Source organism: Urocampus carinirostris, chromosome 11 (genome assembly GCF_059441175.1).
Source record: "Urocampus carinirostris isolate Australia breed hairy pipefish chromosome 11, RoL_Ucar_1.0, whole genome shotgun sequence".
Classification (NCBI taxonomy): domain Eukaryota; kingdom Metazoa; phylum Chordata; class Actinopteri; order Syngnathiformes; family Syngnathidae; genus Urocampus; species Urocampus carinirostris.
Window position 1 is genome coordinate 17,836,507 of NC_142359.1, and position 25,884 is coordinate 17,862,390.

The 25,884-nt window shown below is 38.5% G+C and overlaps 1 protein-coding gene across 1 annotated transcript; it reads right to left on the bottom strand.

Annotated features, from left to right (window-relative positions):
* Window positions 1-6,423: 6,423 nt before the first annotated feature.
* Window positions 6,424-18,722, bottom strand: sypl1 (synaptophysin-like 1). Its single transcript, XM_088347128.1, has 5 exons — window positions 18,535-18,722; window positions 13,767-13,885; window positions 12,110-12,314; window positions 9,682-9,873; window positions 6,424-8,475 (listed from the first exon to the last, which is right to left on the bottom strand). Exons 1-5 carry the CDS (start codon window positions 18,601-18,603, stop codon window positions 8,344-8,346), a joined length of 717 nt encoding a protein of 238 aa, XP_088203254.1. The 5' UTR covers window positions 18,604-18,722; the 3' UTR covers window positions 6,424-8,343.
* Between the last annotated feature and the right edge of the window lie 7,162 nt (window positions 18,723-25,884).

Genomic DNA, 25,884 nt, shown 5'->3' on the forward strand with positions numbered 1-25,884 from the left:
TGGATGGGACGGGGGAAGGGGGGAGTCGGCGGAGGTCACTCCCGGGCTGCGCGACGGAGCGAGTTCGGCGGACGCAGCTTCACCCTAATAAGGATAAACTGTGCAGATAATGGAAATCTTTTTTTTTTTTTTTTTTTTGAAGGGGCGTCGCTACTTCGCAAATTTTCACTTTTAGCGGGTGGTTTTGGTGCCCATTAACCGGGTCTAAAAAATATAATTTAAAAAAAAAAAATGTTTAAGGGGCGTCGCTACTTCGCAGATTTTCACTTTTAGCGGGTGGTTTTAGTCCCCATTAACCGGGTCTAAAAAATAATAACTAAAAAAAAAAAAAAAAAAAAAAAAAAAGGGGTCGTCGCTACTTTGCAGATGGGAAATGTGAAGCACACTGTAAAGTGCTTTGGGAAGTCTTGACTTGAAAAGCGCTATATAAATGCAGATCATTTCATTTCATAATTAAAAAAAAAATAAAATAAAAAAAATAAATTATATATATATATTTATTTATTTTTAATTTTTGAATGGTCGTCGCTACTTCGCAGATTTTCACTTTTTGCGGGTGGTTATGTTCCCCATTAACCGGGTCTAAAAAATAATAATTAAAAAAAAAAAATTACAAAAAAAATTTTTTTTTTTTTGAAGGTGCGCCGCTGCTTCGCGGATTTTCACTTATCGCGGGTGGTTTTGGTCCCCATTAACCGCGATAACCGAGGTCTTACTGTAATCGGGGTACATTACTCCAAAATTATGGCATTTGGATTACGTTACTGATTACATTTTTCATTAGGTAACAAGTGAATGAAGATAAAATTTTTAAAGTAAACCTCCCAACCCTGTATATAACTTGCCTTGACTGTAAAAGTTTGATGAATTCCAAAAATGATTAATCTGCATTTGGGCTTCTGAGCACAGCAGTGGACAGTAAAAATATACAGAGAATAATCAACACAGCCAGAAATATCTCCGTCTGCTCTCTGCCCTGTCTAGAGGACATTGCCGGCTTGCAATGCCGTAGCAGAGCAATCAACAATTATTAAAGACATTTCCCACGCTGGCCACCACTTCTTCGACCTGTTGCTCTCTGGTCGGTGCTACAGATTCCTCAAAACAAGGACAAACGGGCTCAGGGATAGATTCATCCCCAGGGTCATCATCTCCCTAAACAAGCCCACAAACTGAAAACATTTCAAAACATTTTCTGTTGCATGCTAAATTTTATTACACTTCTTTTCATTGCACTGTTGTTCTGATGCACTATTCGTTCTCATTCACGGACATTGCACTACTGTTATAACAGTCAAGTCATGTTTATTTGTATAGCCCTTAATCACAAGCAAGAAAGAGCTTAACCGACAACAGACTATTGCAAACTACAGACTATTATGACACCATCCCCTGATCTAAAACCTAAATAAGGGCAGAGAAATACTCAATAATCTCAGCATGAGGAAAAAAAAATGAAGAAACATCAAGAAGAGACAGCACATAATGCAATCCCCCGTCCGGGAGGACCAGGCTGTAATGTATGTTGCATTAACAACCAATTAAAATAAAATGATAAAATAATTATAGTATGAAATAAAATAAAATAAAAGGATGACCAGCACCAGATGATGTAGCATTGACAAACAATACACAGTCTTTAAGCACTACGTTGCAAATATTTCTTCTGCCTTTTATCCTGATAGTCTTTTCTCTTGTTTCTCTCTCTAAAGTCTTCATTACATCTTTATCCTGGAGTGCCACGTTCAATCTCGTTGCATAGATTGTTTCACGACGTTGCTATCAATGACATTAAATACAATTATATTAAATTGTATCTGGGTTTGTTGACAATGCAGAGGATGGACACTTGCAAATTCATACCTGTCAAACTCTACGGTTTTGCCGTACAAAATAAGTTTATTATGCATTTTAAGACGTGTACTACGTACAAGAACATCTGTATGCAAAAACGCAGATTTGTCAATCATGGGTACTATGCGGTATATACACAGACTATCAAGAAACGGCAAATCAATCAAGTTAAACGAGTTCGCTGCGGAAGCCTCTATCTCAATATCATTTTTTTCCTTGCAAACGAAGCGAGCGGTTTGATGTAGTGAAAGGAAGTCCGTCTCTTTTTAGAGAACCAGCTTTTTCGGCTCAACTCATTAAAGAGAGCCGGCTCTCAAACGGCTCATTTGCTTGATGCATTATCATCTCATCTCATTAGCTGCACCGCTTATCCTCAGAAGGGTCGCAGGGCTGCTGGAGCCCATCGGGCAGCGGGCTGGGGACACCCTGAACTGGTTGCCAGCCAATCGCAGGGCACACAGGGACAGACAACTTGCTCGCTCATTCACACCTAGGGACAATTTGGACCGTCCAATCCACCTGAAATGCATGTCTTTGGAGTGTGGGAGGAAACCGGAGTGCCCGGAGAAAACCCACGCAAGCACGGGGAGAACATACAAACTCCGCACAGGTAGCTGGTTTTGAACCCACACAGGAGGTTCCCAAGACCTTAGAACTGTGCCGCACACGCGCTAACCACTGCCCCGCCGTGCTGCCCTTGATGCATTATATTACGAATTATTAGGTTGTATAAAGAAGTTATAAAAGAAGTATAAAATGTGAAAATGAAAAAAGTGGTTATCCCTTTAATCAGTATATCACCAACAATAATTTAATGCAGAAAATGAAATAATAATTTGAATAAGAAAATGTATTATTCTACCTAATTATATTTGCATGTATTTTTTCCTTCTACAGTGAACGTCAAAGCTACTTAATTGTTGAATTTTTTTTATAATAAACCTTATTCATGCCTAGCAACTCAGGATCTCACAATAAAATGTTAATTCACAATATATATGATATAACAAAACACATGTACAATATAACATGTTAAACTACATAAATAAACACGTTTGAAAAAAAATTGGTGTAAGATTTTTTGTATTTTGTAAGGGAAAATACGACAGTTTGTAAGGGCAAGGAGGTCCTGGAGGTTGACAGGTATGCAAATTGGAGCCATTTGTTGACAACAGCAAAAACAAGCGTGACAGTCAACATGCACCCCTCACCTTCTTCGGTAACATCAAGAAGTTCTCCGTGGCACTTATGCAAAAGCGGTTCTGCACGGGGGATAAATTGTTACATCGAATTTAGAAATATGATGCATTGAAAACTTTAAAAGGAGGAGCGGAGGGGGGTCGTTTACATACACACTGTCGTTAGCATTAGCTAGTTAGCAGCGGTAGTCTACTCGCTGAACAGCAGCTACTCAACTTCAAAGTAGTGGAGAGTTGGAAAAATAATAATATCCGAGTCAAGTGGGTCCAAAACAAGAATGTGTACGACTGGCTGCTTCGGGGTTGCGTGGCTCACACGTCAGGCTCTCTATTCGCCATTTGGCGCTGGTATCTTTTTGACAGGTTCTTGGCTGCTACTGACAGCCGCTGCGTGTTAGTGTGGGAAGCGAGTAAATCACGGACGGAGGGTAGGGGAGGTCACTTCCTGACACTTTGCCCACAAACATCGACATTTTCAGCGTTCGCAAGCGTTGGCAACTTACCGTCGCACGTGAGCAGTACCGACGAACGAAGACCAAAGCTTGCTGAAGAAACTATCCGGACTTGTTATGCGGCGAGCCAGTGTCGCCATTGCTTTTCCTCTTGTTGCTTTGCTGCGAGCGAGAGGACGGCTCGCTGGCTGGCTGGTTCCTTCGCACACAGCAGGCGAGGGATAGAGTGACGTCATGTCCGAAACGTTTCGGGAGTATTCGGTTCTGAAGATGGAGCGCGACGCGCGGAGGTCAAAAGTTCAGCATGGAGTACTGTATGTTTTATGCTTGATCACGAAAATGATGTCTTATTACTATACAATCTATATACACTGGAACCTCGGTTCTCGACCATAATCCGTTCCAGAACCCTGTTCAAAAAGCGATTTGTTCGAACACAGAAATCATTTTTGCCATTACAAATAATGTAAATCGTTTTAATCCGTTCAAACACCCTGAATGTTTACCTTTGTTTACCTTTAAGACACAAATAACATAAATGTAACCCAGGATAATCGTACGTTCGCGTTAGCGTAATCTTCCGTACAAAAGATTACGCTAACATGAAAGTCTCAATCTCATTAGCTACACCGCTTATCCTCAGTAGGGTCGCGGGGGTGCTGGAGCCCATCCCAGCCACCATCGGGCAGTGGACACCCTGAACTGGTTGCCAGCCAATCGCAGGGCACACGGGGACAGACAACTCACTCGCTCATTCACACCTAGGGACAATTTGGACCGGCCAATGAACCTGAAATGCATGTTTTTGGAATGTGTGAGGAAACGGGAGTGCACGGAGGAAACCCACGCAAGCACGGGGAGAACATACAAACTCCGCACAGGAAGTTTGGAGCTGGATTTGAACCCACGCAGGAGGTTCCCAAAACATGAACTGTGCTGCACATGTGCTAACCACTGCACCGCTGTGTAACATGAACGTGTAAAAACAAAAAAAAAGGATAAAGATAAGAATTATGAATAGGATTTTTTTACCTTTGTGGTGGTCAGCGGAAGGCGCAGATGGACGGTGAGAGGGATGGAGGAGGAAGGAAAATTATTGTTTGGAAGGAGAGTCCCCTTCCATAAAAACTTCGGGGAGCTCTTCTGTGTGTCGGTGCTCACACATTCAAATCTCTTTGCTACGGATGAATGGCTACAGGATGTTCTTTTCTCTTAAAATATCTATCCAATGACACTTGCTTCTGCCTTCTTTTTAGCACTTTTCGGAAGTGGTTCATGACAGTGTCATTTAAGTCATGATGACTCTGGTGGCTGCAGCTTCATCGGTGTGGTGAAATTCTGTAACTCGGCCTATTTGCTACGCACTTGTTTAATCTCGGACGTCCCCTATGTATTGAAGGTGCAATTGCATCTGACAAAATTAAAAGGAGTAAAAAATGTGATGTGAAACATCCACCCCGGCGTTTGAACTCGGATCTTTTGACCGACCAGCGAAGCAAGAATTTCTCGAAATTTTTGGTCGGACTCAGATTTGTTCGAACTATTTTCCATACACGAGGCGCACTGGACTATAGGCGCAACAGTGGGAACGTCAACAAAACAGTCAGGTAGTTCAGTCAAACTTATTAACCCCTTAACATTTCGACGTCTCGCAAAGAAGCAGATACGTGTCTCAGACACATGTTGCCATGGTTATATTTACATTTTTGCTGCTTTTTTGATTTGACTCTATAGGCTTTTGTTCTGAAACAGTCGTAAAATAAATCATTCTATTAGTATTTTATATTGTTGAATTTCTTATTGTAGTTCTTTAAAGCCTAAAGTTTTTTTGCTGTGTTTATTCTAAATTTAAACCAACTTAAGGAGCTTTCAATTATTCAATGATCATGTCATTAACAAGCAAAAAGTATTGTATTGGAAATTGTATCGATTGATACTACCATGTATTTATTTGGATCAAATCAAAACTGAAATTCCCAGTATTGCCCACTCCGAGTATGCAGTGTAAATTCAAGCTCCTGGCAAGCCAAGAACATACAGACGCTCCCCTACTTACAAACATTCGAGTTACGAACAATGGTACATTCGAAAAAACATTTCGGGATGTCAAAAAATATCCAGGCATTGCTATAAGTTAGATTTTGTATTGTGTGCACCTTTTTCCGAGTAGAGGACAGTACTGGAGTTCTTCTTTCCGCCGCGTGGCACTGTGAGATGTCACCCAGCATCCACGCCGAAGAAAAAATCCGGCTACAACTTCCTGGTTTGTGTGTAATCATAACAATGTGTACTGTATCGCTAGTGCGAAGAACTTTGACGTTTTTATTGTTTAATATTTCCTGCATCCATTCAATATGGGTGGTGTAAATTGTAAAGAAAAGAAAGTGAAATAAGAAAGCTTGATGTGGTTGAGAAAATGGTCGGAACACATTTTTTCGGCTACTTTTTACCACGGAGAAGGACCTCTTGAGGCGCATCTTCCAAAAGTAATTTAAGCTTAACCTTATCTATTTTTATGGAGCATATTATTTTATGAAATGTTTATTTTTTAGTACAAAACAATACAGGTTACTTATACAAGCCTTAAACATGCTTATACAAACCTTAAACATACAAAATATAGCACTGAAGCAACATACGAACAAATTCAACTTACGAATGATCATCCGGAACCTATCTTGTTCTTAAGTGTCTGTACACAATTTGTCAAAACAGGGGACGCAGCAAAGTAACACACTTTTGGACCATCGTGGAAACTAACAGAGTACTTAATTGATTGTTGTCAGTTACATTTTTAGAATTCTTATTTTCTTAATGCCAAGAGATAAATGCGGAGACATTTTCCTATTGCGTAATGACCTTGCTCGTGCTTGCTCTTTCCAATTATTTGCAAAGGCCAAGTATACAAAGTTTTTCGTTTTCACAAGTCATGTAAAACAATTCATTCGCACTGATTCAAAAATCTGTATTCTGATCCCAGTCGGAGTATTTCCTGCATGTCAACGTTGTGGAATCAAATTCAGAAGACATTTGTTTGCACTTTTAAGGAGATTTAATAAGTTCAGAAACAAAGATAGAAAAACAGTATCAACTTTTGTCATACCATTCATGGCTTGCAGCACCAGGGGAGTCTCGATGAAAACTGCATGCGGTCAAACAAAAGCGATATTTTTTTTGTGAACAAAGGGAAAAAGAGGGATTCTCAGCTCAAAATGACTCAACTTCTTTGCAAAAATAATGCTCAGCCAATGCACAATACAGTTAGGCATATATTTTTTCAAAAAGTAGGAAATGAGATTTTAAGCATTGTACGGAGTACCTTCCTTTATAGAACATGTCAAGAGATGATACCACTACTCAAATGAGGATTGTAAACTTCTTTGGTCAGGCAAGCCATTGCATAAAATTGGAAAGCAGTCTTTGCTGAAAGGAGGAATTGGATATTCAAAAAGTGTTGCTGTACGACAGGGGTGGGCAAATGTTTTGAGTCGTGGGCTGCATGAGGTTAAAAAAATTCTCTCTCTCTCTCTCTCTCTCTCTCTCTCTCTGTGCTTTTAATTAGATTCATCTCATCCGATTGGTTCAGAAAAATTATTAATAAATAATTAATTAATAATTAATATATTGGATTATTAGATTCTGGTTTTAAGCACTTAATTTGATAGTTTTGTAGTATTACATTAGTTGTTTTTATGTAGTGTTATTGTAGTATTTCTGTAGTAGGATTTTTTAGTGTTTTGTAGTATTTATGAGGTATCTTTTTAGTATGTTTTAAATATTTTTGTCGTATTTCTGTAATAATTTGTAGTATTTCTGTAGCAGTACATTTGTAGTTTTTCTGTATTTCTGTATAACTGCAGTGGAATATATGTCGTCTTTCCCCATTACTCATTTTATTGGTAATTTTTTCATTTTTTTCAGAAAGAAACTTTTCAAGAACTAAATTTGATATTTAATTTGTTGTATTTTGTTGAAGTATTTTGTCGTATTTTTAGTATTCTTGTTGATATATTTTTGTGGTATATCTGTAGTGTTTTTGTAGTATTCCTCTACATCTTTGTGTACCGGGTAGTCGTATTTCTGCTGTAGTATAAATGTTGTAGTATTTCTGTTTTTGACAACTTATGTATTTTATACGTCTTTGATCATTTCAAAGTGTGTACTTCGTATATATATATTTTTATTATTAGACCGCTCTCGTCTTGCCTATTTCGGCTTTAATCCGAATCGTTTCAGTGGTAGCAGATGACAACGTCATCGTTGATTGCTAAAATTGTCGCGGTAGACAAACAAATGTTATCCTCGATCAAGCATAAAATGATCTTGTTTACACAAATCATCTTTGTTTTTATTCTACATAGTCTGCCTTGCTGTATGTACATAGATGCTGCATTGTGTTTGTAAGGTTTATTATCGCTTATTAAGAAGGATTTCAGTCGTTAAAAAGGCTGAGGTTGCGGGTATAGTATTATAGTATTACTGTAGTATTACATTTGTAGTATTAATTTCCTTTCTGAATAGAAGCAAAATACTACATGAGGTCGCTGTTTTTAAGCACTAAAATTGATATTTTGTTTTGTAGTAATTCTGAAGTATTTTTGTAGTAGACACACAAAGGGACAAAGCTGTCAGGATTTTTTTTCTTTAAATAATAGTATTTTATTTAGTATTTTACTATACTATATTTATGATTATCATTGTACTTTGACCATTTATTCTTAAAATATATGGCCTGTGAGCCGTGGTTTGCCCACCCCTGCAGTATGAGGAAATATGAATAATTTGGCGATAAAACACCAACGTAAAACGAACATTTCTGCGGCCTTGGTGTGTGTTTGCTAAATAGCTGTTGGAACCTGCTGCCTTCCCGATCCAGGTTGGGTAGAGATTTTCTGCGAGTGCCAGCGCGTCTCCTTGTACACGAACCAAGCGTTACCGGCCCACACGAACATGTTGAGGTAGCCAAACACCTGAAAGTGATCAGGAACCACCATTAAAAAAATAAAAACATGTTCAAATAAAGAATTACAGAATCATTCTAAACTTGTTTGTGCTTCTCCCAAGCGAAATGTCTAGAGGTGGGAGGGAGTGTTGCTGATCATCGTCTCATGACTTGTGGGTCAAGATGTATGTGCAATTGATTCCAATAGATGGCGTTGTAATGTAAATCCCTGCGAGCTTAGCCATCAAAACAAGTGTACGACTTTGAAAATGGAATGATTTCTCCATAATATTTCTTTGTATTCGCTCTAGAATAAACCATGAATGTTTGCAGGGTAATTACACCTTTCTCATGGCTAAATTCAAGCCATTTTTAAGGACCTCTAAAGCAAACTTTCCAATTTCACTAGCACCAATATAAGAAGTAATAAGGTGTGAATCGTGGATTTTGCAGGGCCACAAATATAATTGGAATTTACATATGTGATTTTTTTATCTTGCATCTACATTTATTAAGACAAGATTTTTACATCTTGAGTATAACGGGACTATATTTGTGGATCTGAACAATACGTCTGTAAATATTTGTGAAACAAATCTTTCCCTATATAAGTGTTGGGTAAAATTGACAGTAATATGTAGCTTACATTTTCACCCGGGGGAGTAAAAGCCCACATTGCGCCCCCCAGAATGCTATTTTGAGGCCCCCGCCTCATTAAAAAGTTAGAGAGACAGCGTGTATTATTTGACCGCTAGATTATGTAGTGTTCTGTCTTGCGACCGAAAACGAATGCTAAAAATCTCAAATAAGAATGAAAATTCTGAAGACTCAAAGTGACCATAAAGCACAATTTTTATTCTGTTGTTTTGCCCAGACTTACACCAGGTTTTTGTTTTTTTGGGTACCTGTGGCGGCAAGATGCCGCACAAATATGTCAACTCCCTCAAGGTCAACCTCATGTTATGTAAAATAATTTCTCAATGTAGGAGTAATGTTTTCTAGTTTTTTAAAATAGCATGTAAATGAATGACATCTAAGAGGATCATAATAATACAGACTGTCCCATTTAGTCCTGCCCTAGCTGATTCTGGATCAATGTATTCCTGATTGATTGTTTTATTATCATATGAATTCTTAATGTTTTAATTTTAGATTTTATTTCGTGTCAGGAATTAAAAATAAATATATAAAATGTACAATATATTTATCTGTTTTTTTTTATGTCAATTCTCACCACGGAAATGTTAAGCGTCCGCATGCTGGCGAACTCGGAGACTTCGCAGGTGATATTGCTCCCCTTGCAGAGCGCTATGGTGTCACCGATGCCTTCCGTGTTGGTAGCATCCTTCACGTTCTGCAGACCCTTGGCCCAGGCGGATGAGCACACCAGCCACAGGAACACGATGATCGCCGTGATGACAAAGTCCTACAAGATTTCGAGGAGCACAGGCTGAGTTTCAGAAACAACGCTCCAATCCTTGAACATCAGAGCTGGGACTAACGCGGTGTTCGGCACAATACTTTAAAAAAGTAATTAGTCATATTTACTCACTACTTCTTCCAAAAAGTAACTGAGTTAATAACCGAGTTACTCTATGGTAAAAATAACTATTTCTGTTACGTAAAAAGAAGTTGTAAGTCAAGGAATTTGACATTTTCTGAGCATTTTTCGAGTCAATTGAATTGAGAACACCAGACAGATACTTGTGTGATAGAACCTTCTAATATTTATTGCACCTCGCCAGCAACATATTTATCCTATACTTGAAGCGCAACAAAAATAAATTAAACAATACAGTAAAATAACAATCAGCAGTAAATATAAAGAGAGTTTAATAAATCAAATTTAACTCGAATGGTCCATTAGTCAGCTGGGAATTCTGACTCTTTTTGGAGAACTGTCTTTCTCGGCTTGGCCCGCTAAAAAGAGCCTTGTTCTTTTGGCTTGCAAATGGCTTTCCAGGTTGTTTTTTGTTGTTTAATCCATATATTACCATTTATTATATATTATTATGAATGACTTAAAAAGGAGGAAATAAAGGATAACTACCACTTAATCGTTAAGACTAAAAAACAGAAATATTGATTAAAATATGTATAAATCTGCAAAGAAAACAATAATATACAAGACAATTTTAACCTTTTTATACTCAACAAATTAAAAGTCAACAGCACAGAATCCCTGAAAAAAATGCATTTTGACCAATCACAAGAGAAAATAGCGTCTCGAAGAAAACAGCCTCTCGTTTGGAGGGTAGCCGGTTCCCACTTCTGAGAGACGGTTCACAAAGCCGCTTCGTTCGCAAACGTCATGAGCCGGTTGCCGCACCAGCCGATATTCGCCTTTTCTTTCGGCGATTTAGTAAATACTATATTTAGAATCGCTATCCTACAATATGGTAGTCGCTATTTTATATGGTAACATGATCTCAAAAGACGGGACGCAACGAACCCCGACGAGAGCTGAAAACCGCTTTATTCAAAGTAACGAACCACTTTTGAATGTCTAACAATAACAGCATTGTAATGGTTATTAGTTTGATTATCCCGTTACCGTTACATAACGGCGTTTTTTTTTTTTTTTATTACAGCGCTATTCCCTACACTGCAAATGCATTACAAAGGAACGCGATCCTGGAACACAATTTATTTTCTTGGTAACAAGGACTGTAACACGATATTATTAAAATGTTGTAACTCAACTGTCGTTACCCGATGGTGCGTTACTCCGCTTCTCATTAAGAGAAAATTCGGTGTTTTTTGATTGCTGAACACTCTTGCTTTTTCACATTGTGACATACAGCACTCAATTTCGCAAGCATCTTTGTAGAAGGGTGGGCATGTTATATTTGCTATGTAGATTTCTACTATTTGACTACATACTGTTAAAGTGGTGCCAACTCAAGCTCAGAGGAGAAGGTCGCTGAATTTTTCCTGATGAAGATTTTATCCCTACCGTATATACTTGCATCCAAACCAAATTTAAACCTTTATAATAAAATACTGAAGTCATGATCTCAGTTTATATGCACATATTTGGTTGTGTGTCACTGGTAATGAATGGTAGGCATTCCGTAGGGAAGGGAGCGCGGCTTGTACAGGAACAACAAACCAATGGAGCAAACATAAGCACAGAATTTACAATAAAGGTAGCTAAATTTTGGTCTTTTTTATTTTCAAAAGTATTTTGGCAGTACCCCGTGTCTGGGGAAAAAAAGGAAAACGTTTTGGACAGTACCTGGAAAGGGAGAAGAAGATCTTCGAGTGGTTTGAAGCTAAGAGACAAAATGGATATGGAGTGTTTTGGCTAAGTGTTGTTTGCTAGCTCTTAAGATTGTACAATCCAAGAAGTATGAAGGCTTCACCACTTCCACAGATGTGTGTACACGTTATCTTGTATTTATTCTTTTATTATGTGGCTTTTTTTTAAAGTAGTTTAAGGGGTTCGGCTTCTATGTGAGTATATAAAGTAATTTGTACCTAGATAGTTGCTTTCGCAGTAAAGGAAAAACTTTTAAATGAAGAAGCTAGTAACTGTAACTGATTACTATTTTCCAGTAAGCACCTAACACCAATAAATAGGGCTGCACGATTTTGGAAAAAAAACAAATTAAGGTTTTTCATACCTAAATTACAAAGAGGGAAAAGAAAAGAGCCCTCACCAAAATGGGTCCAAAGTCTGAGTTCTTGTACACATGCATGTAACCCAAGTAGATCAAAAGGGCAGCCATGCTGTACAGGAAGCAGAAAACGGCAACACCCACGAAGAATTGGGCCGCGGAGGATGAATCCCCCACCAGATGCGTGGTGCTGACTGAGTGGTTACATATCGTGGAGTTGCCTTCGATGAGCGGCACGTCGCTTAACCTGACAACGGGAAAGGACATCAACAAAGAATTCAATGGGCAGATTGTTTACTACATGAGTGGGGAAACTTTTTGACCGAAGGGCCACATTGTGTCCAAAAATATAGCAGCAAAGGCCAGGCCTGGAAAAAGAAAAGATTGATTTGATATTTTTTTATCTGTGGACACCGTTTAAAATTAGATACCCCGGAAATATATGGGATGATTTCCATAATGCTCTATTTCAACATGTACAATATGGCACAGTATGGAGCATGATGGGAATGAGTTCAACCAAATAAATGTTGTACAGCGATTGATAAATAAGGCGATACAACGTGGTACTGTAAGTAAAAATGGTGTTAAAATGTTATGCCTTTTCCGATGTCATCTACGGTGCTCTCATTACCGCAACCCGAACTTGATTCCCAATCACGTGCACCTTCAAGATTAAACAAAAAGCGAGACAACTTGGTACTATGAGTAAAAATAGTGTGATGATGAGATAAAAATAATTGCATTATCCTATGTCATTTAGATCCCTAGTGATAACTCAGAGGATTTAGGATTCTTATTACCATAATAATAATTGTTCTTAATATTGTTATTGTCTGTATTACTACTCTTATTGGTGGTTTCAAAATTAATATCGGTACATATAAGGGTTGCCGACCACGACTTTAATCCACTGCACCTGATTCCAAAATGAAGCTGCCAAAAATCCAAAAATACTAAAGCATACCTCAAGCAAAAGTTTGCAGTATGTGCATGCTGCAGTTACTCTCTCATACGGAATCTCCTAAAGAAAAGTGCGCTAAATCGTTTAATAATGCACAGTGACACTATCTGCAGTCGAGGTAAGATCGGAACTAAAAAAAAAAATCCAGCGGGTATAAAAGCCCGAACCAGCCTAAGCCCAACCGCTCAACTTGATTTGAGGGACCGAGCCCAGAGTAAGCCCTAATTTTCATATTTTATTTGTGAGGACTCGGGAAGAAAGAAGAACAACCTGCTATTTTGCTATATCACCCACTTAAAAATGGGCGGAGTAACAGGTCTTTTAGGGTCAAAATTCTACATGATACACAGGTGTTCAAATACTTAATTGCAGCTGTAGCACACAAATAAATTGTTAAAAAAAAAGCATGAATTATGATTTCTGGATTTTTCTTTTTAGTTTATCTCTCTCACAGTGGACATGCACCTACGATTAATTTTTCAGACCCCTTCATGATTTCTAAGTGGGAAAAATAGCAAAGTAGCAGAGTGTTCAAATACTTATTTTCTTTACTGTGTGTTTGTATACATATATATTAGGCCAAATTCACTGAAATATTCACGATTAGAGAGCATTATTGCATCCCCTACAAAAATGTAAACACTTCATTTTTAGTGTTGGATGACTTTTGCATGGCTGAACTATTATTATTATTATTATTATCAGAACATAAAAAAAGAGAGTTGATTTTCTCACCGAAAGGGGTAGTGGAAGTTGACGGGGAGTGTTTCATTCCTGCCATTGCTGCAGAAGATGGACACGATGTTTTTGGCAGTGAAGCCGCCGCAGCTTCCGAAAGCAAATATAGCCGTGAGCTGTTTTGAAACAATGAGACATCACTGCATCAAAAACGTCTTTCATATTTAATCATGGAGTGAGAATAAACTGACCTCCCCCCTCCCAAAACAAGCCTTTTGATTTGCGAGAGGTCACTCAAGAGATCAGAAAAACAATGATATCTTCGTACTACACAGGCCTATGCCATCTTTAATTATTACTCGTGCCAAACGCATCGTTTAATGTGGCCTGCAAGAGCTTAAAATATCCGATTGTTTAAAACAAAATAAGTCAAACTGCAGTGTTTCCATATTTTAGTATTTTGATTCAGTTTATAACAAATTGTATATGTTTGGCAACATTTTTTGAATGAAACTGTATTGTTTGTGACTAGAATAGGTAACAAATTAATAAGTTATTTTACATGAAGGAGTTAAATATTTACATTTATTTCACATACTATTCAATTACAGTTAACAGGGTTCGTACACATTTTTTCGTGACACAATTCAAGCACTTTTCATGCACTTTCAAGGCTGTTTTTTAATGTTTCCAGTACCTTCAAAGGAAAAAAATTCACAGCCGGTCAAAATAACCATTTTTTGGGTTGACTTTGATAAATAAAAAAAAGTCGCGACATGTCCACCCAGCAAAAACAAACTGTAAACCACGGCTAAAGTTATTATTTTAGTGGCTCGTTATATTCAAATGAAATTTTTCAATTAAATCAGACTCTGAGGAAAGTCAGAAAAGCTTCAAGGAATGCTGATCACTAGTGAGAGCTCCGAGAATTGTTCTCGGGTACAGGAAGAAACTGAGGCAGCGTGTGAAGAGGAAGCAATAGCGGTGCTGCAGGTCTTGCTTATTGCTCTGGATATGTAACAAGCCACCCACTTCTGAGCCTGTATCTCACCAATAACAGATCCATTACCAATAAAACGGATGACATAGAGCTACAACTCATGGGAAACCACTACATTCGTGATTCTTGTATTTTGATCACCACATAGACCTGGCTCAAGTCAAAGATCCCCAATGCTAGCATGCAGCTAGCCGGTCGCTCTTTAACTCACTTTTGTACAATGAAAAGAGAAGTGATCAGATTTTGTTCCATGATTGTGTCATGAGTATTCATGACAATAACTACAATTCAGTGAACTATGTTTTTTGTAGATCTATCGTTGTTAATTTGTTACAGTTGTATATATTATACGATACTGATACATAAATAAATAAAAATTGTGGGACTTTTTTGGAACGCAACATCAGGCCCTTTAATCACAGACATTACGCAGATGTGTCTGTCTGTGACAATGTGTTTGACACCCCTGAATTAAAAGATGAAAAATATGGGTGTTTTTTCTTAATCAGACTAAAAGCCTCAAATTTAAAATGTGAGATTTGATGGTCTGGAAATCCTGCTGGGGACTAAAGTGGAAGAGCATTCTACTGTGGAATTCCTTGTCAGAGTGGGGGCATGATACAATTCAGCATGGAGGAGATCATGTGATGCTAATACTCTCACACAAACGGCATTCTTTTAAAATCATGATTTAAGCAGTGGGAAGGACATCGCCTAAAATGACAACGTGAAACTTTCAATTTTAAAACTGAAATGGACTGGAACAGCCTCACTGTCCACTAATGTTGTAACCACTGACATTATGTTCAAGTTGGATTCATGGAAATTGGGGCATTTGCATTGTGGTTTAATGTCAAACTAGATCAAGTTTGTCTCGAATAGTTTGAGTTAAGGGTAAAGACTATGAGCTGACTCCAGGGGAATCTTTAACATTTTAGCTTGAGCACTCAAAAACTAAACGCGCACATTAAGCACACGTACACACCTCGAGGCCTCTAACCAGATGTTTCTCCATATGGCATATGGTGTGTTTCCAGCTAAAGCTTTTTTGTCCCCCTCCTCCATACTACAACATGGAATGGCGGAAACTATGTATCAACGTAAACTCACATCATATTCAGCGCACAAAACATCTAGTTCAACATGCTCCTCTTTTCCGCACATCCAAAACTTCCTGTTTATATTTGAACTCTCTGAATCTTGGGAAGTAGTAGTGTTTATGTTCCCTTTATATTATGGAATGTCGACATCATCTTCCTTCCTGGGTGTTGTTTCCCAGTTTGTTCAACGACACAGTGAACACTTTCACTATCAAAATGTGAAAAAATAAATGATGCAAGGCTCATTTTAGAGGAAATGACAACAGCTGCATGTAAAATTGCTGACTCGATGCACTCAACGACCCAGTTAGGGGAGAAAAAAAATGGTCTTCGGAAAATGTCTAAATCACTTAGGGTTGCCAACTGTTCCTTGAAAAACGGAATCGTCCCATATTTGGAAGTATAAGTACGATTTGCGTATTGAGTTGTCTAAAAGTGCACTTCGTCTCGTAATGGAAATTGAAATACTCAATTGACAGTAATGTTTCAAGGAGCACCCTAATCTGTGACCAATGAGCTACATGTGTATGAAACTGTGGATTCACTCATTTTATTGATTATTGCTCTATGGCTTGTGCAGGAGTTGTTGGTATTATACAAAATCATGCAAGGACTTGCTCGCTAATATCTATCAGATTTAATTTCTCCCTGTGTTCCGGTCCAGAGCCTTCGCTCTGAAAATGCTGGTCTACTAGCGTTCCGCAGGTTTGAGAGCGTTCTCCATTCGGGCCCCGGTGCTGTGGAATGCTCTTCCTCCTGAGATTCTATCTGCAACCTCAGTGGAACTGTTTAAATCTAGGCTTAAAACACACTTCTATTCTATATAAAATGAATAACCTAAATTTTATGTTGACAATATCTGTGTATTATTTATCATTGCAACATCCATTGTAGCCCGATCATCCAGGAAGGGGGATTACCTCATGTGCAGTCCCTTCTCAAGGTTTCTGCATTTTCCTCATATTGAGGTTTTTGAGTTTTTCCTTGCCCTCATTTAGCTTTTAGATCAGGGGAAGGTGTAATAATAGTCTGTAGTTTAAAATAATCTGTGGTCTGTGCAGCCCTTTGCGACTCCTTGTGATTAAGGGCGTCACAAATAAACATGACTTGACTTGACAAAGTTTGGAAGGAGCTCACCACACACCCAAGACAGCAACCCAAACAAACTCCCCCAGAGGGGGGCGCTGGTTAGTTAAGTTTAAAGCTTGTCACTAGATGTATCTCTTGGATGCATAAGTGGGGTCAAAAATGACCCCATGACTTTTCATTCCTCAAAATCTTTGAGATTAAAAAGGTGTAGTATTCTCATATTCCAGGTATTCCTCATAAAGGATGTTAATGACATCATGCCATTAGTATTTTAAATTCCCCCTCTAACTTTGACCCCACTCATGGAAGAGTATATGTACTGGTAGGTCATGCATCCAAGGATTAAGTACTCCCAAAAATGTTTTAAAAAAATGGCATAGAAATTGCAATACTAGTCTGAAAAATCGCGATTACCTTTTTACCCCAAAGTCGTGGATCCCCTTGAGCAAAGTATCGATCGAAGGATAACAGTATCGACAGTACTTGCGCATTATAGATAATATCGATATTTGGATGGATCTGCCCACAGCAATCAGGTTGGCCTTCTAAGGACGTGTCCATTATTTCTCTCGGAGAGTTTGCAACCCTAAGTTCACTCTGAACACACAAATGTCGGGCATATATGAGTTCTTTTCTGCCTGAATGTTTTCCCACATAGTGAATTATTGGTAAACTTGATTTTAATCTGTAACTACGTCGTTTGAGGGGCAGGAACTCAGTCAAATGGACACCAGTTCTTGTTCGTAAGGCCTGAGGTCAAGTTACATTTAATTGTATAACCCTTAATCACAAGGACTCTCAAAGGGATGTTAGCTTCATATTAACACGGCATGAAAACATAAATCATGGTTTTAAAAAAAGCCTTCAAGTATCGGCCGCTCAGAATAGATGTTATCCAGGGTTGGGTAGGGTTACTTTAACTGGATTACTTTCAATTACTTTTGGATTACTCCAATACCAAATATGCTAATAAAAGACGAAAGAAACTAAATATGAATAAAATTACTAAATGTTGTGCAGGCTTGGGGAGTAACGGAATACATGGGACGGCAAAAATGATGTTGGCAAGCTGTTTGGATTTATTCTTATTTTGTTTCTGTCGCATTTTATGTTAGTTTTGCCGGAGATCAAAGAGATCAAAGCCAGGAGAGAAAGCTTACCACGTGTTGTGAGTCATAATTTTATGCATAATTAGTTTCTTTTGTCTTTTATTAGCATATTTGGTATTGGAGTAATCCAAAAGTAATTGAAAGTAATCCAGTTAAAGTAACCCTACCCAACCCTGATGTTATCACTAATTTTAATGAGTCACTACGTGTAGGTGTGAAAATCTTCTTTTGTATTCATGAATGAATTACACTGCCCCCTATTGACCGAGTAGCAACTAGACATCACGCCCAATATGTCATTTAATGTATTTGGGGGGCAAAACTTGCCATCACAGAGCTTACTTTTCAAATCATAATGACGTTGTTTAAGGACTTTTCTTCTAACGAAATAGGGTTACATCAACAAAAATAGCAAAGAAAGTTTGGTATTTTAGAGGAGAAAAGGAAGCATCAACCGCGACTTCTAGCTCTCTGGTTCTGACCCACTTATTTGACCATATAAGACATTTCAAACATAAATCACTTACCCACTCCACAAGTTTGACGAAACCCAGCGGCTCTTTCAACGGGGACACGTTAAGTCGGAATACCGTCATCTCGAATAGTCCACAACTTTTTTTTAAGAATTATATTTTAAATCTGAAACCGAACCGTAAACTATGTAAGATTCGGTGATGTTAAGTCTCTGAGACAAAAAAAGTGGGTGTGCTTTAAAATGGTGACGTAGTTCTGGCGACCGCTGCAAAAAATGAGCACTAAAAAAGTCCGACTCGGGAAGGAAATCGTATACTGTATCTTTCTATACACACATATTTGTAGTTTGATAGTTCCATGATATCATAATAAAGTGGTTTACAATGGGGTCTACATGGTGGGGAGAAAAAGGCATCCTTGTGGGGGCCGGGCTAGTAGATTAGAGGGAAAGAGAGAAGAGAAAGAGACAGACAAAAAACAAGAAGAAGAGGAGGGGGAGATAGAAGGATGAGAGAAAGTGAGAAGAGAATGAGACTGACTGAAAAGAGAAAAGAGATAGACAGAAGAGAAAAAGAGAGAAGGGAAAGAGACAGACTGAAAAGAGGGGGACGCATAGAAGGAACAGAGAATGAAAAGAGAAAGAGATAGACTGATAAGAGGAAAAAAGAGGGAGGAAAGCGAGAAGAGAAAGAAACATTCTGAAAATTAAGAAAAAAAGGGAGACCAATAGAAGGGGGTGAGAAAGAGAGAAGAGAGAGACTGAACAGTGGAAAACGAGGGGGCATATAGAAGGAAGAGAGAGAGAAGGGAAAGAGACAGACTGAAAAGGAGAAAAGGGGGGGGACAGATAGAAGGAAGAATGAGAAGAGTCAGAGACAGACTGAAAAGAGGGGGACAGATAGAAGGAAGAGAGAGAGAGAAGAGAAAGAGCCAGATTAAAAAGAGAGAGAAAGATGGAAGAGGGAAAAAAGAGAAAAGAGAAAGAGACAGACTGAAAAGAGGGGGACAAATGGAAGGAAAATATAATGAAAGAAGAGAAAGAAATAGACTGAAAAGAGGAAAAAGAGTGTGAGAAATAGAAGAAAGAGAAGCTAAAGAGACAGACTGAAAAGGAGAAAACGAGGGGGGCATATAGAAGGAAGACAGAAAGTGAGAAGAGAAAAACATACAGAAAAGAGAAAAAGAGGGAGACAGATAGAAGGGAGTGAGAAAGAGAGGAGAGAAAGAGACTGACTAAACAGAAGAAAAAGACGGAGCATATTGAAGGAAGAGAGAGAGAGAGAGGGGAAAGAGACAGACTGAAAAGGAGGAAAAAAGGGGGCAGATAGAAGGAGGAATGGGAGAGAGAAGGAAAGAAGGGAAGCAATTCATTCTTTTTACCCTTTTTTCCTTTGTTTTCATCTTTTTCCCTTACATTTCTCTTGTTTGCTTCATTCGTTCTTTCGTTTACTTGTCTTTTTTCTCAAGTTTTTCTTTCAATGTATTATTGTCGTTATTTTTTAATATATTGCAGTTTGGTCACTTTTGAGTCTCCATAATTTTTCATATTTATATTCGTTTTTACTGGCACGACACAATACAGTGACATCTAGTGGTCAGATGTTATAGACCAGGGGTCGGGAACCTTTTTGACTCAAAGAGCCATAAAAGCAAAAAATATTAATTTTATTTTGGAAAAGAGCCACACCATATATTATGAGACAAATTTACTAAATTGCTAAACCGGCGCCCCAGACAAAAGCTTAGTCTTCAGCACATTTATTTTTGATGATTTGATAAAAATTATGAAAAGAGAATAATGCCAGAGCCCCTGTCCCAAATTCAACAAACAGACCACTTTAAACTTGTCTCTTTCTTGCAATTACTCAAGATCGGTTAAACTCCTTTTGACCCTTTTTGTCATACATATTGGTTTCAAAACCAGATGCAAGCATTTATTTTGTAAAAACGTCACAAAATTCTGAGAATAGGGAGCCTTATGTGCTTACCTTTGGCGAGAGATGGGAGGGAATGCTTGTACTTTTTGCATAGCTCCACCCATCCCTCCCACTCACCCAATCAAATGACTAAGTTATCTTCCGGTGTTTTGGCGTATTTACAGTTCTGTGGATTCATCATAAAGTATCTGAACACAGGTTATATAGTGAACTTTTAAATAAAGGATTCTTTAGCGTTGTACAGCCAAAACGAGTTTTTTCCCCCTTTTTTTGTGTGACACATTGACTGTAAATTGTAGTGAAAAACGTGCCCTATATATACTGCGAAGTGTTACTTTTGAATTAAGCTTTGGTTTGGCTTTACGTGTACCTGAATAGGATAGATATCTCCGGTTTTGAACAAGATGGAGAAATTTTGCATGCAATCAAATTGGTCTCTGAGCCACAGATACTCATAGAAAGAGCCATATATGGCTCGCGAGCCATAGGTTCCCGACCCCTGTTAAAGACGTTCCCCTTAGTTTAACTCGTGATTCCTCGTGCAAACTGGAAACTGGCGAGAAATAATACACTAACATCAATCCAAGCGCAAATCATTTAAATTATTGATTTTAAAGTATTTTTCTCCCTTTTTACGTCCATGATTTTTAAGTCAATTACATCCAATGTTTTGTGGTTAATAATTTGTCGTCAGCTAATCGTTTTGTTCGTGGCGACAAGCTTTGGCGACATCAAGTGGACATATTTAAAACTGCAGGCCATTTCCGCTTAATTGCTACCATGGTTCTTTAAGTTTTTTTCTTGGGGGCTTGTGGGCCGTATGTTAGACCCCCTGTTCTCATATTTTCAGGTAGGATATTTAAAGCCCAAAGGTGTAAGATTCGGCCACTAGATGGCACGTTGTGGTTTGGTGCAGACGAGGGCCACAGAGCACAGCGTAATATTCCACTTTTGTGAAAGAAATACAAATTGATTTTACTATAAAGATTACAATGGTATGATAGTTCATATACTTTTGCATGATATTCAAATCAATTTTTCTTTGTTTTTACGGAATGAAAGTCTTTCGTTCCACTAGGAGGTACTAAACATTACTCTCCCTCCACACATGGGTCTTCAACCCCGTGCCTGCGGGCACCCTGACGCCCGCGGTAGCATTATCACGTGCCTCCAGGGCCTGTTCTAAAATTAGACCTCATTACGAAATATCAATGTCTAAAATGTGTTTAAATCGTGTTTTATCTTTCAATGTATTTACTGTAATTTAAATTGGAAATAAAAAGTATTAAAAAATATATGAAAACCTAAAAAAAAAAAACAGAAAGTAGCAGAGTTCGAACTTCTGAGAACTCTGACGTAACACGAGGCAGAAGTGAGTGCACATGACAATCGCAGTCTCGATCTTGGGAGGAGTCAAAATCGATTTCTTCATATAAACATGGCGGGAAAAGGGAAGAAATCCAATAATTTTCGTAGTGAATCGGAAATTGGTTCAGTGCCATTGCAAAGACAGAAATAAAATCTTGAAAAACTGGTAAAAATGTGTTACTAACTTTGAAAGATGTTTTGTTTTAATGGCTGCACATTTAGTGATGAGCAGAAATGTGATATATTATTTATACTTAATTTACAAAGAGCTTATTTTTGTTTCGACATAATTTATCATTTGTACAAACATGCTGCAGTTTATGAAACCGAAACTGAGGATAGCGTCTTGAGTAATTGAACGAAATTCCCCGCAAAATTGTCACGACCAGAACAGAAGTAGGACCCAGATGCGTAACGTTACTCACAGGTTTATTGAAATATAGAAGAAAGGCAGCTCCAGCGATCTAGTGCTCGCTGGACGCAGGAAGCAAGCCGCTCACGGGATCAGAACGTGTTCCAAATGCGAAAAGTGGATCTTCCGGAGCGGGAGATCGTAGCAAAGTTAGACGGACAAACAGTTCGTTAGCTGGGACGGGAAATCAGAACGTGATCGGGGTCAAAAACAGGTCATTCGCCAGGATGGGAGATCAAAACGTCGTCGGGGTCAAAAAACGGGTCGTAGCAGGAGAAAAATGAGGAAATCAGGAACGTTCGAGTGGACAACGGATGACAAAACGGGACAGACGGGAGTCAGAGTCAAAAATGCTTGCCTAGTGAAAACAGAGGTTCGCTTACGGACTGACAACAGGCGAGTGAAAGAACTGAGCTTAAGTAGGACGGGGAACCAATCAGGTAGTAAGCAGCAGCTGGCGCTAAATGAGCGGGCACAGGTGAGTGTAACGAGACCTCATGACAAAAATGCTGGGAACGTTTTCATTTTTTTCCCTTTTTTGTTTCTTTTTGAACATTTGTCATTGAAAAAATTAAAAAGGTAAAGAATAAGTTTGTTTCCTACCTTGTTGAATGATTCAGAATATTTCTAAATCATTAAAAATCAGTTCTCACGCAAAATATCAGTGAGATAGAAAATTGAATGTGATTGATTAATTAAATCAAAATTCATGTTTGGAAATGAGTTATCGAGGTGCCATTTGTGTTACTCCGTGCCCTTGAAGTTGCTCTCTGCCTCTAAAAGGTTGGAGAGCCCTGCTTTAACATATGTGATAATCAGCAAAATTAGAACAACAATGAATACATTTGTAATATTTCAGTTGATAATGAGGTCTACATCATCACCAGATACCAAAGAGTGCTCGCCCATTTTTGACCCAAAACAACAGGAGTAGCACAACGAGTTTGAATAGAGCAGGAGAAGATTTTGACTTTTGAGTTGCTTTTCTTCAGTCGCAATTTACAAAAACATCTGCCCAGCTGTTGTGTATATGGGTGCACAAATCGCAACTTAAAGGCACACAATTTTATTTGCAATTCCCAGGGAAAACAGGCCTATTCAAAAGCCCCATATGAGCCTGTGTCTGCAGGCCATTAAGATAACTGACTGCACTGAGGCCATCATTCGGCATGTTCGCGTTTGGGATGCTCGTTTCATATTTGGTAGGTTATCGTGGTGATCTGTTTTAGATTTACAGACGTTCCCCTACTTACAACCATTACGAATGGACCTCACCAGGGAAGCTCAGAAGTGAGATTGGACACTCTCCAGTCCTCCTTATTAAAAAGGAGGTGCTCCAACCCAGAAGTTTTGTCCCTGATGTCCGCACAATGTGGCAGATGCATGTTAACTGTGACATGCCCACAACATCCAATGCCCTAATAAACTCTGGGCTGATTTTGTTCAGCCATGAGACCTAGGGTTGAAGTCAACTTCATTGACTCCAACCCCAGAGATAGTAGAGCCCACCTCAGAGTCCACAGACTGTGCTTCCTTACAGAACGACACGTCAGTGGAATTCAGGAGGTCTTTGAAGTATTCTGCCAAGCATTTCGCAATGACCTTGTTCAAGTTAAGCAGCGAACCACTTATACTATACTGTGTTAAAGAGGGAACATGGTGTGCCATTAGACACCAGAATGTGAACAATTTCCTCTGGGCCAGCCAATACCTGTCAACTGCTTCCAGAATGCCACAAGCCAGGAAGCCCCGATAAGACTTGATGGCATCCCTTACTGGCAGTAACATGGCTGAGGGTTGCCGCCAAGGCAGGCACCGCCTACCTTACTGCCTCAGCTCTGATCACGTGCCTCAACAATGGAAGCATACAAAATGGTCCATTCGGACTCAATGTCTCCAACGTCCCTGGTACAAGAGCCAAGTTCAGCTGTTGGTGGGAATTGAAACACTTCCTGACAGGAGATTCAGCTATAAGTTCCCGACAGACCCATGGTCAGACTAGTATCATCTCTTATAATAAGAATGGAGGCAAGTCAAACTATATCTAGTCTGAACCGCTTAATCTTACACTCCAACTTGAAATACTTCCCTGGCAGACAGGTGATATTTCATGTCCCCAGAATCAGCTTATGTAGTTAGGGCTCGGTCTGCCTTGGTCCCCTTTGGCTCCCACCCTAATCCCTACGCACTCGACCCTTTTGGCCCCTACCACATGTGGTGAGCATATTGGAAGGTGGACCCATTTCGTGCCTTCGGGCTGAGCTCTTTTGCACCCCATCTCTAGAGGGCGGATCGGATATAGTGGACCAAAATTAGTATTCTTCATCAAATCACAATTGAATTTAAATGTATTACCAATATTGTATTATTATATACTACAATACTGTTTGCAATGTCTCCCTTGAGCTTTTGACTTAATCTTTAACCAAACAGATAGGAAACATTTGTCAAAATGTGTAACCTCAGGAATAATTCAATGCCTTTTTTTCTCATCCAGTACTGTAATTGAAAGTAAATATTACATAGAATTTAAACACAAATGAATCAACAGTCATCAAAAATGGCATGTGGTTTGTTTAATTATTGAATCAGACAGAGAGCGTTGTGGTTTGTTCAAAAGTGTCGGTAGGATTTCGGGACAATGAACTGTACACACATTGGAACTAAAACAATGGAACTGATCACAACACTCCATCACTCAGCCTTAAAACGAAAGCCTCACATACATACATAACCAAAAGTCAACCAGATTCGTATTGTTGTGTAGAAAAAAAGCTGCTACTAACAAAAATAAAATCTATTGTGGCAGACTCTCCGACCCGCCTCCAACCCCATTATCTGCTTTCGGTCCAGCTATCTACAATTAAGAAAGGCAGAGTAAGGTCACACCGTTCGGGACTAAGGATGCAGCATTCACTCCGATATACAAAATAATATTCATCTGCAATAAAAACAGAGATGATTTATCACTATTATTGAAAAACACGGGCCCCTGGAAATACATAACAACAAAGTGGGAGCTGACTTTTAAACAGCAGTTGTTGAATAAAAAATTAAAAACAACAAAAGACAAAAAAAAAATCAAATTTTCAGAAGCGTATTCTCCTCCAGAATACAACACGCAGTTATGCAGTATCATCAGCTCTCCATTTATCAACAACAATGAGATTTTGAGTAGGTGACATTACAATAATTCAGCCATTACGCAAAGAATCATATCTTTCAATCTAGTGTTGATAATTCGTGTCAAATAATCAACCAGTTAAATAACTTATAGTTTGAGGAGAAAGAAGATTGGTAAATTGTAGCTTTAAAAATAAACCTTTCCATTTTAAAATTGCTTACTTTGGAACAAATTTGGAAAAAATGTCACAAACAGGTCAGTAGTGAAATTCTGCTTAATAAGGAACTGTTGGGTAGCAGGGGAACACTGTACTGGGATTTCTTCATGGAGTACAAGTTGATAAATTCCATTATAACTATCTAGATTGTTTTAAACAGGGTAAAAGTCCTTACTATTTGAAAAGCATTGGCACACAAGTTAAATAACTGACTACTAATATTGTGAAGTTGCAGAAATACCATATCGTAGTAGTAGTAGTAGAATGTAGTATAAAGAGGCAATGGAAAGTGGGTGAAAATTGAAGTTTGGCAAGGTAGAACTTGTTGAAAAAAAAGCCAAAATA